The sequence below is a fragment of the Fusarium pseudograminearum genome, chromosome 3 (genome assembly GCF_000303195.2).
Source record: "Fusarium pseudograminearum CS3096 chromosome 3, whole genome shotgun sequence".
NCBI classification, from domain to species: domain Eukaryota; kingdom Fungi; phylum Ascomycota; class Sordariomycetes; order Hypocreales; family Nectriaceae; genus Fusarium; species Fusarium pseudograminearum.
This window is the reverse complement of record NC_031953.1, coordinates 3059242-3074444: the sequence shown is the minus strand read 5'-3', so window position 1 is coordinate 3074444 and position 15203 is coordinate 3059242. Positions and strand designations below refer to the sequence as shown.

Here is a 15203-nt window from a genome sequence, read left to right as displayed (position 1 = left end):
GGTGGAGAGCTTCATCTCACGTGCGCTCGGGATAAGTAAGATCCGCTCAGTGTAACCCCTTTTCACCTTGATATAAATCAATACGAGACATTGCTAGTCGTTGATCAAAAGCTAAATAACGCTCGGTACTCTGCGTGTTGACTATTTGGTTTTGATTTTGACACTTGGACACTCGTGTCATACACATATAATTTCTTATCCCAATCGAAACATTGAAGCTGTTCTGGGTTTTTCTCAACAGACAAGATGATATTCTTGCCTTCCAAATAATCTCACGATATCAGACTATATCAGATGTAGCAGCAGTGTAAGTAAATAAGATATGTCTGTTGTAGTTTGAGTATGAAAATCAGAACAAAGACCACAGGGGAAGGAGCTGAGGACAAGTCGTGCCTTTCACAGAGTTAGTTAATCAAGCACTCGCGTGCTCTGTTCAACCATACTCATAAGAACAACACAAAAACTTCACGACCAAAACAAAAAGATATTGATGCAAAATAATTGATTCGCTTTGAGAGACAGATTTGATGCGTAATCTCCCGATTCTGATTGGCAACATAGAATTTTATCACTAAACCAATTACGCTGGTAACTCGGATGAAAGTAGAGATGGGAATGGAGTCCTTATTTGTTGCCGTACCGCTGGACCCTTTGCATGGGATGTAGAACTGGTCGTTGGAAAATATAGGAGGTGGATGGTAGCCCAGTCCTTATTGACTCTGACCAGAATATCCATCGGTTTATGCTCTGACCTCAAGTCACCTCTCAAGCTCTTTAACATTGCTAAAGACTTCTATGCTCAGAGGAAAGCCAAGTTCGACAATATTTGCTAGCTATCACTTATATCATGATGGCAACCGTTCACCGATCAAAATTCTAGCTACCTACATCCGGGGCCTGGCAGCAGGAATGTTGTGGTAGATGGCTCAAATTACCATGCATCAAAGTAGATGAAACATACAAAAGAGTAAATTATCATAAACAACACAGTGTGTCTGTGATTGACTGGACGAAAGGACGTTGTGGTGATATCTTGCTCGAACAAGACACCTCGACGAAGAACAACGACTAGTCCCTAACACCAGACCCTTACTAATTGGAACAATGCATTGTACTTGAATACTGCCTATTCGATGCGATACTACGCAAGGTGTCTCTACTTCGTATCATTATCTCGTCTTTCAGGTTCAGCATGTTCTATACTTCCTTGCTTTCAGTTATTCAATAGTTGAACATGATTGTAAAAATAAAAGAATTATTGCCACATTCTGATATACAAGCCCTTGTGACTGTCGAATAACCACCTGTCCTGCATGTCGTTGCTATCCGGGTGCCCGTCGGTGATGCCGAAACCCGCTATCTGTAGTTCACTGCAGGCAAGACAAACGCCGGGACGCGTCAAATGATTACGAACGCGGTGCATTTCCATGTGAACAAGTGCACCTGTTTCTGGTGCTACTTGTTCAGAAGAGATATAAATTACACCAAAAATCCCAGACTAAATTTCATCTCTTTCCATCACCACAACCTTCTATCGACATCTAACATCATCTGAAACACAGCAAGAACCTCCCACCTACACATCAACGAAAATCTATCAAGAACAAGAAACCACCACTCTTCTTCAAAAAGACAAAATGTCTTCCAAGGAGGAAAAATCCACCAACGGTGCTAGCCGTCGCCAAAGCCAAGCCTCCATGGGCAACTTCGGTAACGAATCCCTGGATCGCAGCGAAGAAACTGTCCTCACCCGTCGACAGAAACGCCAACTGCGCCGCGAGACTCTGCGTCTCCAAGCTGAGGTTGCTCCGTTTATGGGCATAAATCTTGATGATGAGGAAGACGTCAAGGATGAGGAAAACATCAAGGACGAGGATGAGACCAAGGTCGAAGAAAAGACCGAGGTAGAGAAGAAGGAGGAGGAGGAGCCTGCCAAGAAGTAAGTCCCCCTCTTCTACATTGCAAGTCCTGACAAGCTAACCATCTTGCAGTGTGTGCGACACGCCGCTCGATACTGTACCTGAAGTTGACGAGACTCTTGTCGATGACAGGGCCGTGTTGAGTGGTCTCCGCCCCGATGCCTTCAAAATACCACCATCAGGGGAGTCGGAGTTCCCTGGGCAAGAAAAGTGGTGGACCAGAGGCATCATGGGAATGTCTATTCGAACTTGATGTTATCAAGATTCTCTAGCCACGACACCGTTGCAGCTCACCGAGCTATGCAGTATTTCCTATGTCGAAACAAACATGCGCTGAAAAGGATAGCGCAACACGCTCTTTACGACCGGATTACGGTAAGACACTCCTTTTACTTTCCTTTGTCTAAACTGACAGTGTACTAGATTTTAGTTGACAATGAAACACGTATTGTCCCCTACACAATCCCCCAAAATGTGATTATTGTATGAATGTCCCAGCCATGATTGTCCTAGCTAACAGCTGCAGATCCAGTTGTCCTCCTCTTGCCTAATACCTTTCGACGGCTTAATGATGGTACATGTTCGGCCAGGAGAGGGCATTGTAAGCATTGCTACTTGGTTGTATGTCGGATTTCGGGTTTCATGTTGGTCAAGGCTGCTAAACGCGGCCCAAGGTCTGTCCGATCTTACAAGCACCAGATACTGTTTGCTGGAGAAGAACATGGGATGTGAGATAACAGAATGAAGTGATTGTTGGCAGAAAGTGATTCCAGTACCTGTATTGGGTCTTGTACTTTACTGCATTTTATGGTCTCGTACAGTCAAATTGCATCAATATTATCAGATTAGGATAGATCTACCTCTTGAATATCCGAAATAAATTCCATGAGCTCAATTGAATGTGCAGATGACACTTTCTATTGGTGTCTGTGGGTGTAAGCGCTACAAGACATCTCAGACCATCCCTTGAATCGGGGACCGGAGGATAAAAAGACTCCCGTAATCCGCCCCAAAGCCGATCCATCGAGGCTTGGACACTGAATTCTCAGCAGGACCGGACATTATAAAGACGTCCGATGTCCGGGCTTACCGGTCGTTATCTCCTCTCTACCGCCGCGCAGAGCAGAGCAAAGCAGATTCAATTAATTAATTGATCGCGTGTTATCATTTTCGCTTTTACACTTTTCTTTCTCTTTCAGTCTTTGACCCTGTTGCATTGTTCGTCATGGATGAATGCTCCGATGCCCATGTTCGGTCGCAGGACCAGCACAAGACAAGGGCGTGTATGAACTGCGCAAAACTCAAGATGAAGTGTCAGTGGCCTAATTCTGGTTCTGGGCGACCGGAAAAGTCATGTTCGAGGTATGTTGTTCCTAAATAAGTAGTGATAAATGCTCATGTTGGTAGATGTTTACGGATGAAGCTCGACTGTCAAGTACCAGAAGTCACACAACGAAGGAAGCGAGGCAAGTCAACGTACGCACGAATACTCCTCCTCTCGAAATAATACTAACAAACTTGGTAGAAGAGTCGCGCAGTTGGAGAAAAAGATTGACGGCATCGTCTCTCTCCTCGCGGCGAACCAGCGCCAAAACCTCTCCCCTCTAACCCCCGAAAGTCCCAAGGAACAAACTCAACCACAGCCTCGATCAATGTCGTCGCTCTCAGTAAGCCCGGTATCCTTGGACGTGATCCCACATGGACCCGATATCCCTCCAAACCTCACCCCCAGTGTCGAACTCTTCCCAGGCTTTCGCATCTCGCACCAACAAGCATCGGAGCGGCTGGCCCTCTACACAAGGGACTACGTGCCGCATTTTCCCTTTGTGGCTTTGTCAGGTGCTATGACATCGCAAGAACTGTACATAGAGTCGAGCCTGCTATTCTGGACCATCCTGGCGGTTGTATCACCGTTGGAAGACAAGGTGCAGATGGAGTTCAAGGCGTGGTTCCGAAAGTATCTGGCCGAGCACGTTATCGTGAGGCAAGAAAAGTCTGTGGATATCCTACAGGCTATTCTAATATACCTTGGATGGTAAGTCTGCCGCAAAGGGGGTTAGTACATATGCTGATTAAATAGGAACGACTTTCACTTCTACGGAGAGCTTCAAGTTACGAATATCGTCCAGATGGCCATCGGGCTGGTCATCGATCTACGACTGGACAAGTTTGCCGGTTCGTTTCTAGGCGGACCAAAGACTTTACTCGGAGATGCGTGGACTACAATGGGAAGGGCTTGCTTGAAGGGAAAAGTCTACCAGACATCGGCCGACAAACGTGCTGTGCTGGGCGTCTACCACATTACAAACTTGTAGGTTTCTCTCCCAACACTTGGACTTGGCTAACGAGGCGCAGACTCAGTTCGAATTTCCGCAAGAGCACGCTTGTAAACTGGAGCACTCACCTTTCGCAGTGCTGCGACAGTCTTGTCGCGAGCAACGAGTTCGAATCAGATGCATACCTCGTTTCGCTGGTTCGCATGCAGCACATGGCCGACCGTGGCTTTAGTATTGTACCAGCTATTGATCTTTTGGATCCTACACCAACGACTTTCAACGCCGTGACAGCCATGGCTCTCGATAATGTCCATCGCGAAATAGACAAGTACTTTGAAGCGCAATCAGACGCTGTGAAACAAACACGTTAGTACATGAATTTCTCAGAAACACAGTCGCTGACAGAAACTAGCTGGCTTCAAAGCTCACTACGATTCTCTCATTGTTCGTCTCTACGAGCCTGTCCTCACCATGAAACCAGCCGGCTTTTTAACAACCGACGCACCACTCAACGAACCCTTCATACGCGCCGAATATATTTGGAAGTGTCTCGAAGCCGTCCGCAGCGCACTAGAGTACCAAACAACCGTGCCAGCCTCGATATACTCCATTCTCCCCTGCACAGTAACCTGTGTTCTCGCCTTTGTAACCGTAACAGCATCCCGCCTCATCTTTGCAGAGACCTCTTCCGACTGGGACGTCAAGGCTGCGCGTCTACGTTTACAATTCCAAAACGTACTCCAAAAACTAAGCGACCAGTTCGCACAAGCAGACGAAGAAGCAGCACGACTCAACCGACGCCGAAGAGTGATGGAGGATGGGAGCAGCGTGTTTCTCAAGTCGAGTTTCAAGGTCAGATGGATCCGGCAGTGGTATCTGTCCAAGATTCCCCAAGATGAGCAACGCGAGATTGAACAAGCGCAAGCTGCTCTTGAGCCATCGACTGTACTGCAGAGCAACCCGAATTGGGCGGCAGATTTCCAGTTTGATGACGAGTTTTGGGCGGATCTGATGGCTGGGTATGATGTAGAGTCTTTGGAAAGGTCTCTAAATTCGGTTACAGCAACTGTTCATTAGTTTTATGGGCATAATGAGACACAGGTGGTGGTGTTTGTACAATAGATTGAACGGAAGCACTGGATAGTATCATTCTTTACCTTGCTCATATACCCTTAATGGCTGGAATATATGCTACCGTCTGGAATAATTGATCTTTATTTCTACTTCTATTTTTATGTATTTCTTTGTGATAATAGTCTATGATTACCGCGATTCTGAAGCCATCGGTGGCCGAGAATCCCGGGTGGAACTAGGATCCGGCGCCGGAATCACATTTCATTTCCCGACATCACATAAGCCCCTCTTCAACCATCTTATAACACGATAACATCCGTCAGTAATTCAATTGATCTCATAAACATCTTTCCATCTCTTGTAGTTTTACACCAATCTAACAATGGCTCAAAAACCACTCCGCGACTGGGTTTACCTAGTCATGATCATCCCTCAACTCATCGGCATGATCGGTGTGTAGCCTCACTCTCATTCTCTCTAACCCAACTAATATCGTCAGTCCTCGACTTTACGGAATTCTACCCAGAATCTCTCTACGTCTCTCCTAAAGCTCCCCTGCACTTTCTGACCGTCATCCGCGACACCTATCTCTCCCTGTCAGGCGATCCCTTTTACGGCTCAGCCTTCACCGGCGAGTGGCTTCACAGCATGTACTACATCGAACTATTTGTTCAATTCCCCCTCGCTGCGTATGTTGTCTGGAACATGGCGTCCAAGAAGCCTACTTCTGGACCTACTGAGCTTGCTGGGTTAGCTTTTGGGTGCTTGACTGCCATGGGCTCTGTCGCCTGTGTCGCCGAGCTTTTGGCCATGGGGCCAGAGATGGTGAATGATCAGCAAAAGTTGACTTTGGCTTGGGGCACGTATTTCCCTTATGCATTTATGCGTAAGTTTCCTCTCTCTTATCATAAATATTGCTGACGAATTAGCTGGTGTAATGGCTGTGGATATGTACATGAGGTTATTGCGACGCGTGAGCAACGATACCAAGTCCAAGACACAGTAAAAATAAGATGGATAAAGACAAACGGAGTATGATATACATCGCTGGTGTTATGGTCACCAGCTTTTTCATTACAGGCTCTACATTGCCAAAGCACACGTCCATCCATGACTCCAAAATGCATTGTACATAAACAGATCTTTAATCCGATCTCTTGTTCGGCTTTGAATAACCCCATCCGTTACCCACAGTGTTGACACCATATCCCAAAGGCGTAGCTCCTCCAAGTGCTCGTCCCTTGAGTCTTTTGGGTAGCACCACACCCAGTGTATACATGGCAGCAACCAAAACACCAGCACCAAAAGACACAAGACTGTAAAAGACAGTGCTGGCGTAGATATGACCTCCCAAGCCCTGCCACTCCACCTTGCCCTCCGTCTTGGGCAGCGCTGGCGTAGGGAACCACCGCACCGATAGTGACAATGGTAGAGGATCTCCAATTACCAGCTTGCGTGTATGCGAGCCCTGCAAATGATGTAGAGGACTTGTGCTGTACGCGATAGCTGAGTCCAGCACGCCGCTATCATGAGGATGCGCGTGGTGTTTCGGCGTGCTGTGCAACAGAACATTCATGTGCGTGCTGATATGGATGTGGCTCAGCTGCAACGTGCCGGCGAGAGCAAAAACAAGAGGGACGTATTCGCGCGCGGGGGCTTTCTCGCCGACGACTTCGACTTCTGCGGCTGGCCGAGAAGGAATGCGGCAGGACAGCGGCGCATCGGAGTGGATGTAGAATTCGAGGAGATGGAAGAAGGGGTCGTCAATCATGGCGATTGTGCAGTTGACTTCGCCTTCTTTACCGTAGTTGAACTCGAGGGGTCGGCCAGTTTCGTTGCAGATAGGAAAGGGCTTCCATTCGATCTCGTGCTTTTCGTTTTCGATGTGTTCGCCTGTTTCTCTGTAGCTTGTTAGTAGTGTTACAGCGATAGTTTAGAGAGGAGGGCGTACGAGTTACGGCTCATACACTCGACAGGTATAGAAGCGCTGTAATGGTATGATGGAAGCGCATCTTCTCTGGCTGGTGTTGCGGACGCGAGCGACGAGAATGCGCCAAGGGCGATCAAGGCCCAGGAAGCAATCATGATGGGCAATTGTGGCGATAAGGAGGGCGCAAGGATGAGGTTCAGGAATTAACCAGCCTCGGACAATTGGCGACTTGAAGAGTCCAAGTTGAGCATCAAAATCATAACATGGCGATCAAGAGATAAGAAAAGCAAGATAACACTTGGCTGTCCCCTCTTCTCCTTGAAGCGTTGAAGCTGAGGTCGAGACCATGTGGATAAAGCTACCCTTGACTAAATGTATCACGTGTCGTTGTCTACGCCAAGGGAGGATGTCGAGGAAGCACAGGAACGCAATTGAGTGTATGTTAATGAGTCCATCAATTGGTTCTATTAGTTCTTGTTTTGAATTGATTGGGCATTGGAGACAGGTATAACTATTCATTTCTGTTCCATGGTATAAGTCGATGGCGATTAAAGTAGGGATCATACCAGAGAATTAAGAGAACATCGTATTGGATAGATAGGTAATATCGGTAGAAATCGATATTAGAAAAAGAAATATAAGAGAACCGGGCATTTATGAATATTAAACTGTATAGCAAAGAAGAAGAAAAAAGGCACAATGGTTATTCTAACCACAAGGCTAAAACAGGGTATCACATTGATCGTGCATCACACCAAAGCAACAGGCATTTGCACATTATATAGCAATCAAATTCTAAAGTCCTATACAAAGTACCATAAAGACCATAATATCTTAGGAAAACCTAACTAACCCTTTTCCCTTCCTCAACCTACTCGACTCTTCCAGTCATGCAAATCACCTTAAACTCAATATACCAACCCTTCCCATCATACTTCTCCTCCAAATACCTCCTCAACAACTCCTTCACCTCGTCCAACGGATGCTCCCTCCTCACTTCTTCACTCCACCAGGTATTCATCACCCATCCCAGCATCATACCGCACTGCAGCATGTACTCCTCAGCATTCCTCAAAAAGTACTTGTCGTGATCAACAGTGACCTGAACATCTTGGAATCCTTGCTCCTTCAAGTGTGATTCTATCCACGCCGGGTTCGTCCATTCGCCTTGATCGTGTACCTGCGTAGGCATAACGTCTGGCATGGGCGCTTCAAAGGGAAATGATGCAAATGCTGATCTCATGTCTGGAACCCAAAAGCTGTTCTCTTTGTGGAATGTTGTTGCGCCAAAGATACCGCCTGGTTTGAGGATGCGCTTGCAGTCTGTTGCGTCTTAGTATTGTTCCAAGAGAGTCAAGGCTGTTTACTTACCAGCCAACACAGCATCTGGTTTAGGGATAAGATGAAGTGCGAGACCGATACCGACATGCGTGAACGAATTTTCCGCCAGTTGAGTATTCTAAGTCTTGTCAGTTGTATGTTGTACATTGAAGAAGAGTCAACTCACTGTCGCATCCAGCTTCTTGATTTCCGTATTTACCCAACCTTCGGGCCCAAGTCGCTTCTTTGCAATAGCGATCATCCCGTCCGCAGCATCTGCACTAATAAAAGTGCTCTTGTCGAGAACATTCTTGGACAGTGTCTTCTGAACAGCGTCTGTCAAAACACCACTACCACAAGCATTGTCCAGAAATGTTACAGGAGTCGACGTCTTTTCTGATATTTTCATTTGAGGAGGCAGTGTCTTGATAAGCCTCGGCATCAGGGTCTGCGAAACATAGATCATTTGCGTCTCGAGACTGTCCTTGTCCATGGTATTGTAGAGCTCACTGAGAGTCTTCAATGCGGGATCAACGTTTGTGGTGGCCATTCTTAGTGAGTTCGCTGTTCTTGTTGCAATTGGTATTGTAGATCTGATCATGAGTGCGAATGAGTTGATCAAGTATTCGGACGTCGTGATGGGGATATTTATAATATTCGAAGTTTCCGAAAAGTCGCCGTACGGAGACTATATCGGGGCATTCATCAAGGTAACTATATCTGAAGCAATCACTATCAATTGTATGAGAGAATAAGTAAAGAGAACGAGACAAAAGTCTTCTATTAGGCTTATTTGTATAAGATGACTGTCCAGGTATGTTGACCGAATACATTTAACATCGTAACTCAATCTAACCACCATCATACTTGAACATAATCATACAAAGGATTAACTAATGAATGATCATATAAACCTCTTTCCCAACATTATAGAAAGAATGCTTTTGAACTCAAGTTCTACCCAACCATTCTATATCCCATAAGCCATCCCCTATAAGTTCCCCCATTGCCAAATCTATAAGAGCGACCGACAAACCTCCCCATTAATTCTTGCGACTATCAAGTATCTGATCAAAGTCCATCCCGGACGAGAGATACGAGAAGTCGATATTATTTTTGGAACCATACCGGACGCCGGATCCTGTCTAGTATGGGCGACCAGAGCCTCGCGAGGTTGTAGTTGAAAGTTGAGCATGTTGAAACTCTGCGAGGTTGGTCTTGAACGTGGTGCCCAACGAGGCGAAGATGTATTTCTTGGCTGTTCGCTGGGTAAAAGACTCACGCTGGAAGCGTGGTAAAACGTATAGTGGTATTCATCATGGTTGTTGATGAGCCAGTCGTCGTTGATGAACCAGTCACCATCGTCGATGTAAAGATATTAAAGAGTCCAGCTCCAGAGAGAACAAAAAAAATATATAGTCAAGGTCTCAGACCATAGTGAATGTATCTGTAGAGAGAACCCAGAAAGGCAAGCCGAGTGTAGTCTGCCTCACTCATCTATCCTGACATACACCAAACTTATATATCCAACATCTTCGCCTCACATCCTGACCCCCAATACCCCACAGCATTCTCCCCTTCTGCGTGAGGCCCGTTTGAACACCTATTTTCACGCGTGGCGTGTCACTTTTCGCCTAACCTCGCAAAGTGAGGCGAACATATGCAGGCCTCACCACCCAATACCACATCTCACCGCTGCCATCTCACTATCGGGGCCCAAGGTAGAGCGGTAAAACAAAGAGAGCAACGCATAGTCAACGTAACGCTGCATAGCGTTGCTCCTTTACTGTGGTCGCCTTGTAAAAACACAGGAATGACTGGGCGTTGGTGGATGGACTTACGAGAGTGCCCCATCCATAGCATAGCATTCACTGCCTGATATTGGCGGTCAACACACTAACGATAGAGTCATAGACAACTGTCCTCTCTTAGATTTCTTCCATTCTTTTCGGGGGCGCCTTTTATCAACCCCCATGTCTTTAATAATTACATGTAAAAATACCTTTGAACCTGTACAGTACAACGCACCCTCATGCCAATTGGCGCCTATAGCATATTCATCATCCCTTTGACAAAAACAGTGCCACAACCTCGGCTGCACCAACTAACTATCTAGACTAGACTACTCAAAAAACTGTCAAACAACATCTGAAATCTCTATGCTCTCCAATCCATCATCGCTTAACAGACACCTTATGCGAACCTGAGACTTCCCGTTGGCACCCGTTGTGACAGGCCATCCACTTCTCTCTTCAGGCCCTTGAGCACTCGCCTGACATCAGCCAGGTCCGCACCGCCGGCGTTGTTGCCGTGTCCGGGAGGAGGCAAGGCCGCGTCGCATCTCTTGAGGAGGTCGGCTACAGAAGGGCCAATAGCACCACCCTTGCCTGCACCACCACGTCGGCGAGCCTCGGCCACCCAGTCGTTAACGACATAAACAATAAGCTCAATCATGCGGTTTCGCACGGATCCGCTGAAGCCGTAATCTTGGCTATCGAAAACACCTTCCAGCACTCGAACAATCATGTCATGAGAAACCCCCAACGTGAGGAAGAGCTGAACTGGCCAGGTGGGATCTGCGCCAATTGTGGCATCTTGTTGGTACGCCACCGCGTAGCGGCAAAGTTCTGGTAGGAGGTCTTGGATAGGGAAGATAAAGCTGTCGAGTGATGTACGGTGGGCAATGTTTTGGATCTTGCTGGTAACACACTCGTAGGGTAGTGGTGGGGAGGGCATTCCAGGTTCTGACATTTCTAGACGAGACATGACTTCATCGTGTGTCTGCTGGATCAGGTTGCTCCATGTACCAGAGATGGTCATGTGGTTACGGTAATCGGCGACGTGGTAGATGAGCAAGCAGAGGTCGTAGTAACCAGCCTGGTCGGCATAGTCGTTGAAAAGCTAGAGGTTGTGAGCAAAAGTCGTTTGTAACCCAGAGCTGGGTAACTTACCTCGGAGAGTCCTTGAATCTTGCCCTTGAGAGCATCCTCAATCTCAATAGCCCTCTCGGGATCAATACGGTCATCGGCTCTAAGTCGCTCGAGTAAATCGTCCTGAATGTGTGCAATCTCCAACAACTCAGTAACGCTGTGGTTCAGCATCTGCTGTTGCTGTCGGCTAATACCAGTCGTAGAAACGTTGGCATTAGCCTTGGCCAAGCTGAGCAATCTGATTCGGTCCTTGATGCTGATGGGGAAATCGGAGTTAGCAAGTTCGGCCTGCACCTCGGCTGCATCGAAGAAGCGACTGCGGTTGGTGTAGAAACGGCAGAGCAGGTCAGCATGCTCGATGTTGGTACCGGCAAGTCGCTGAAGGAAGGTAACGACATGGTTTGAATCAATGGCCAGGATGCGGTCTGTCCAACCTTGTTGAATATACCACTCATAGAGGTCAAAGTGGAACACCTCATCATCCGACTCATTCACAACCTTGTAGGCCTCAAGCCTCTTTGTAGCGATTAATGTCAAACGGCCGTCGACCATTTCGGGCTCACTGCTTGACGCAGCGTCCAGGTGGCTCAGCACATCATGAATCATATCATAGCAACGCTTGCGATCGTTAAAGGCATTGGCTCGAGGGTCTGATGAGGGCTTTCCATCGTTGACCCATGAAAGCGCCGTGTTACCCCTGTCCTTCTCGCGTGCGACAACAAGGCACAGCTGGATAGCGCCAGCATAGTACTTGAGGTCGATATACTGCTGGACAGCGGTCTGGAGATTGGCAAAAGTGAGACTGCCAGCAACCTTTTCAAAGAGCCTGAGACTTTCGTGGAGCAGGCTTCGCGACTGGTTGGTTTGGAGAGGCTGGTCAGAAGCGCGCTTAAGTTGTTCTTGGGCCTTGAAAGTCACCACGTCATCTGGGCTACAGAAGCTGCCGCATCTCCTTCGCAGGGCGTCCGCAACAGTCTCAACGTTGGAACCACTCTCTATGTTTCGGTTAACAATGGCCTTGACGAGGAGTTTGGCCAGATCTTTGCCATCTGTTTGAGAGAAGAGCTTTTCGTATGTAAGGTCCTTGAGCTGTTGTCGAGCGGTATCATCTAGTCTGGTGTAAATATCGGCGACACGCTCGTCAAAAAGCATCATTACAAACGAGATGCCCTCCGAAATGCTCTCCATCAACTTTTGAAGGGCATGCAGAGCTTGGTGTTCAGCCTGAAGAGCAATCTCCTCCTGGCGACTGGACACGTGTTGAAGATCAGAAGGGCCCGACAGGCCCTGAATGAGGCCCCTGTTGGAGTCGAGGAACCTCCTTAGACGCTCCAACGCTTCTTGAACAGTGCTGAGCTTAGTAAGAGGAATTGTAGAGCCGATGGTGATACCACCAGTAGGTGAGACGCCGGGAGTGATAACTGCAGACTTCCACAACTGGCGTATCAATCGGGACAGGTAGAGAGCCAGGGCGTCGTGTCGAGACGAAAGATTGACGGACTCTGTTGTGAGGGATGCGCTGTCAGTCTCGGCCATTGTAGGCTGGCCACCAAAGTCAACAAAAACGGATCGAGCCCGATCTTCAGTAGCTTGGTCGATGGCACGCGCTGCGCCAGGTCGGGAGTCGCCTCCATGACCACAAGCAACAGCCAAAGCGGTTGTAACTGTCTCCACACGGCCATAAGTGTTAATAAACCGGCGGCAGACAAGCTCCAACCCTTCGTCTCCTACAGCCCCTCGAATCGCAGAAGCAAAGATGTCCACAAAACGCCTTCGTCGGATAATGTGAACACCAGTGTTGGTGAGGACCGCAAACTCGCTAGGTGCATCGTCAAACTGGACAGCTAGTTCGTTACCAAAGCCTAGAGGTTGCGACGCCGCAGCGAATGGCTTTGTAATAATTCCAACCGCCTCGGCTCTACTTCCTATATCGATCCAAATTCCGCTCTCGTGATATTTGAGGGGAGATGTCGGGAGCGTATTCTTAAGACGTCCCGTCTCGGGTCCAGAAATAAATAGAGAATCTTCGTTGGGGTTCGACTCCTTACGAACAAAATCCAAGAAATATCCAGGCGGGAATCGCGCGCCCTGTCGGCTCCATGTCAGAGAGTTTGATTCGAGGTCGATAGTGGTCTCGCTGCCAGCATACGGCGACCTGTGACCTGGAGGGAATTTGATAAATTGAACCTGCATGCTCTGGGGAGCCAGGTTGGTCGAGGAACCGTACAAATATGATGCAGCACTAGTAGCACTGAAGAAGAGTCGACATCCAGTATTCGTCAGGGCCATTAGATGCAGCTTGGCGGCTTCCTGCTTGGAGATGGGGCTGATCGCGACGATTTCAACTCTATCGTTCAAAAGTCGAGACTGGCTAATCATGTGAGCTATGTCGCGAAGACAATGGACCTTTTCCTTCTCGATAACCTTGTTTAGTCGATCAGGCGCTTCCATATGGTATGTTCGGATGGTCGAGCGACTCGAGAGGGTATATACAAGGTTTCTCGAATCATCAATCACAATATCGACAAGGTGCTCAGGGCTCTTTTGCGACCAGAAACTTCCTTGCAGGGTGACAACTGAAGACCAGCCGGGATTCGTATGGTTAATCTTCCCACATCGATTCGAGAACCACTTCTCTTCGGATTGGTAGTAAAGCTCGTTAATGTCGATGTCGTTACTGCCGCCAAAGAAGATTCGACCGTTGGAGGATCCAGTGATCACGCGAACGTCGGTGCCACGTAGAGGAAGGTTCATTTTCGTCTGGTACAGGTTTACCGATTTAGTGCCCGAGGGCGTATCCGTAGCCGAAACACCCAGCAGAACTATCTCTTGGGAGGTCGCAACAACCAGGATATGGGTGATTGAACCGACAAAGATACCTGGCTTCGGAGGTACAAGCGCGACGGCGTGGATGGTGTGCGGTGAGTCTTCGAAGCCGATAAGCTCAGGGTCAGGATGCGTGTAGTCCCACAAGAACAAAGAGTTGTCAATAACGACCCAAGCATGGTTAATCTCAGCAAAAAGACCCATCAGAGTTTGAAGCTCGCCAGCGTTGTAATGATCGAAGACTTGGTTCGGGATAGGATACATCTGGGTTTTGTGGAAGGGGGCCATAGCGGAATCGGTGCTTTCGAGATCGTAGTCGGATGACGCGCCCTCTGGTGTCTTGTTAGCGTTTTCTACCATCGCAAGACTGTATACCTACGTCTGCAGTATGAGTCCAAGTCGGGATAGCGTCCATCAGCTTGGAGACAAGTGTTGATGGCCTTGGCCGCCTTTATGACGGGGGGGACATTCTCGGATCGTAGAGGTGGCAGCACAGTCGGAACAAGTAGGCCATCGGTGCTAGATGGTCTCACCACTGACGAGCCCGTGACTGTCACACCTCGTGATGCTGATGATGTCGGCGCAGTGCTCTTGAGACTCGATACGGACTGGCCGCTCTCAGAAACTGGGAACAGCTGTCGGCGCACAGGATCGGAGCCTTGCTGGTATCTCGAAGTGACAGCTGGCGTATTCAAGAATGCGCCTGGAACTGGCCGGACGGGAGTTGTTTGTGGAAACGACATTATGGGCGGCAGGATCGAAGCCCTCGGCGGGCCTGGGTAGCTTCACCAGTGGTCGTTGCTATACCGATGAAAGCAGATCGCGGATCATCAAAAGCGACGATTGGCTTGCGCGTGGGATGAATTATGGTAAGGATATCAATCCCCCGTTGTCGCGTCGATAACCTCGTCGTTGGTTTTCGATTAAA

At 48.1% G+C, this 15203-nt stretch overlaps 7 protein-coding genes across 7 annotated transcripts, besides 1 other annotated feature; 3 read left to right on the top strand and 4 right to left on the bottom strand.

Annotated features, from left to right (window-relative positions):
• Positions 1 to 1637: 1637 nt before the first annotated feature.
• On the top strand, positions 1638 to 2172 carry FPSE_06275 (uncharacterized protein; the record flags this gene model as incomplete). Its single annotated transcript, XM_009259393.1, has 2 exons — positions 1638 to 1939; positions 1992 to 2172. 2 exons carry the CDS (start codon positions 1638 to 1640, stop codon positions 2170 to 2172), a joined length of 483 nt encoding a protein of 160 aa, XP_009257668.1.
• Positions 1830 to 1928: a repeat region.
• Positions 2173 to 3144: 972 nt separating the features above from the next.
• On the top strand, positions 3145 to 5272 carry FPSE_06274 (uncharacterized protein; the record flags this gene model as incomplete). Its single annotated transcript, XM_009259392.1, has 6 exons — positions 3145 to 3281; positions 3327 to 3395; positions 3445 to 3954; positions 4000 to 4230; positions 4275 to 4561; positions 4608 to 5272. The coding sequence occupies 6 exons, from the start codon at positions 3145 to 3147 to the stop codon at positions 5270 to 5272; spliced, it is 1899 nt and encodes a 632-aa protein (XP_009257667.1).
• A 379-nt stretch (positions 5273 to 5651) lies between these two features.
• FPSE_06273 (uncharacterized protein) lies at positions 5652 to 6275 on the top strand (the record flags this gene model as incomplete). Its single annotated transcript, XM_009259391.1, has 3 exons — positions 5652 to 5721; positions 5769 to 6155; positions 6199 to 6275. 3 exons carry the CDS (start codon positions 5652 to 5654, stop codon positions 6273 to 6275), a joined length of 534 nt encoding a protein of 177 aa, XP_009257666.1.
• Positions 6276 to 6413: 138 nt separating this feature from the next.
• On the bottom strand, positions 6414 to 7354 carry FPSE_06272 (uncharacterized protein; the record flags this gene model as incomplete). Its single annotated transcript, XM_009259390.1, has 2 exons — positions 6414 to 7170; positions 7221 to 7354. 2 exons carry the CDS (start codon positions 7352 to 7354, stop codon positions 6414 to 6416), a joined length of 891 nt encoding a protein of 296 aa, XP_009257665.1.
• A 716-nt stretch (positions 7355 to 8070) lies between these two features.
• FPSE_06271 (uncharacterized protein) lies at positions 8071 to 9069 on the bottom strand (the record flags this gene model as incomplete). The annotated part of the gene is made up of 3 exons (XM_009259389.1): positions 8071 to 8522; positions 8571 to 8658; positions 8707 to 9069. The coding sequence occupies 3 exons, from the start codon at positions 9067 to 9069 to the stop codon at positions 8071 to 8073; spliced, it is 903 nt and encodes a 300-aa protein (XP_009257664.1).
• Positions 9070 to 9370: 301 nt separating this feature from the next.
• On the bottom strand, positions 9371 to 9714 carry FPSE_06270 (uncharacterized protein; the record flags this gene model as incomplete). The annotated part of the gene is made up of 2 exons (XM_009259388.1): positions 9371 to 9412; positions 9556 to 9714. The coding sequence occupies 2 exons, from the start codon at positions 9712 to 9714 to the stop codon at positions 9371 to 9373; spliced, it is 201 nt and encodes a 66-aa protein (XP_009257663.1).
• A 998-nt stretch (positions 9715 to 10712) lies between these two features.
• On the bottom strand, positions 10713 to 15018 carry FPSE_06269 (uncharacterized protein; the record flags this gene model as incomplete). The annotated part of the gene is made up of 3 exons (XM_009259387.1): positions 10713 to 11420; positions 11471 to 14607; positions 14655 to 15018. 3 exons carry the CDS (start codon positions 15016 to 15018, stop codon positions 10713 to 10715), a joined length of 4209 nt encoding a protein of 1402 aa, XP_009257662.1.
• Between the last annotated feature and the right edge of the window lie 185 nt (positions 15019 to 15203).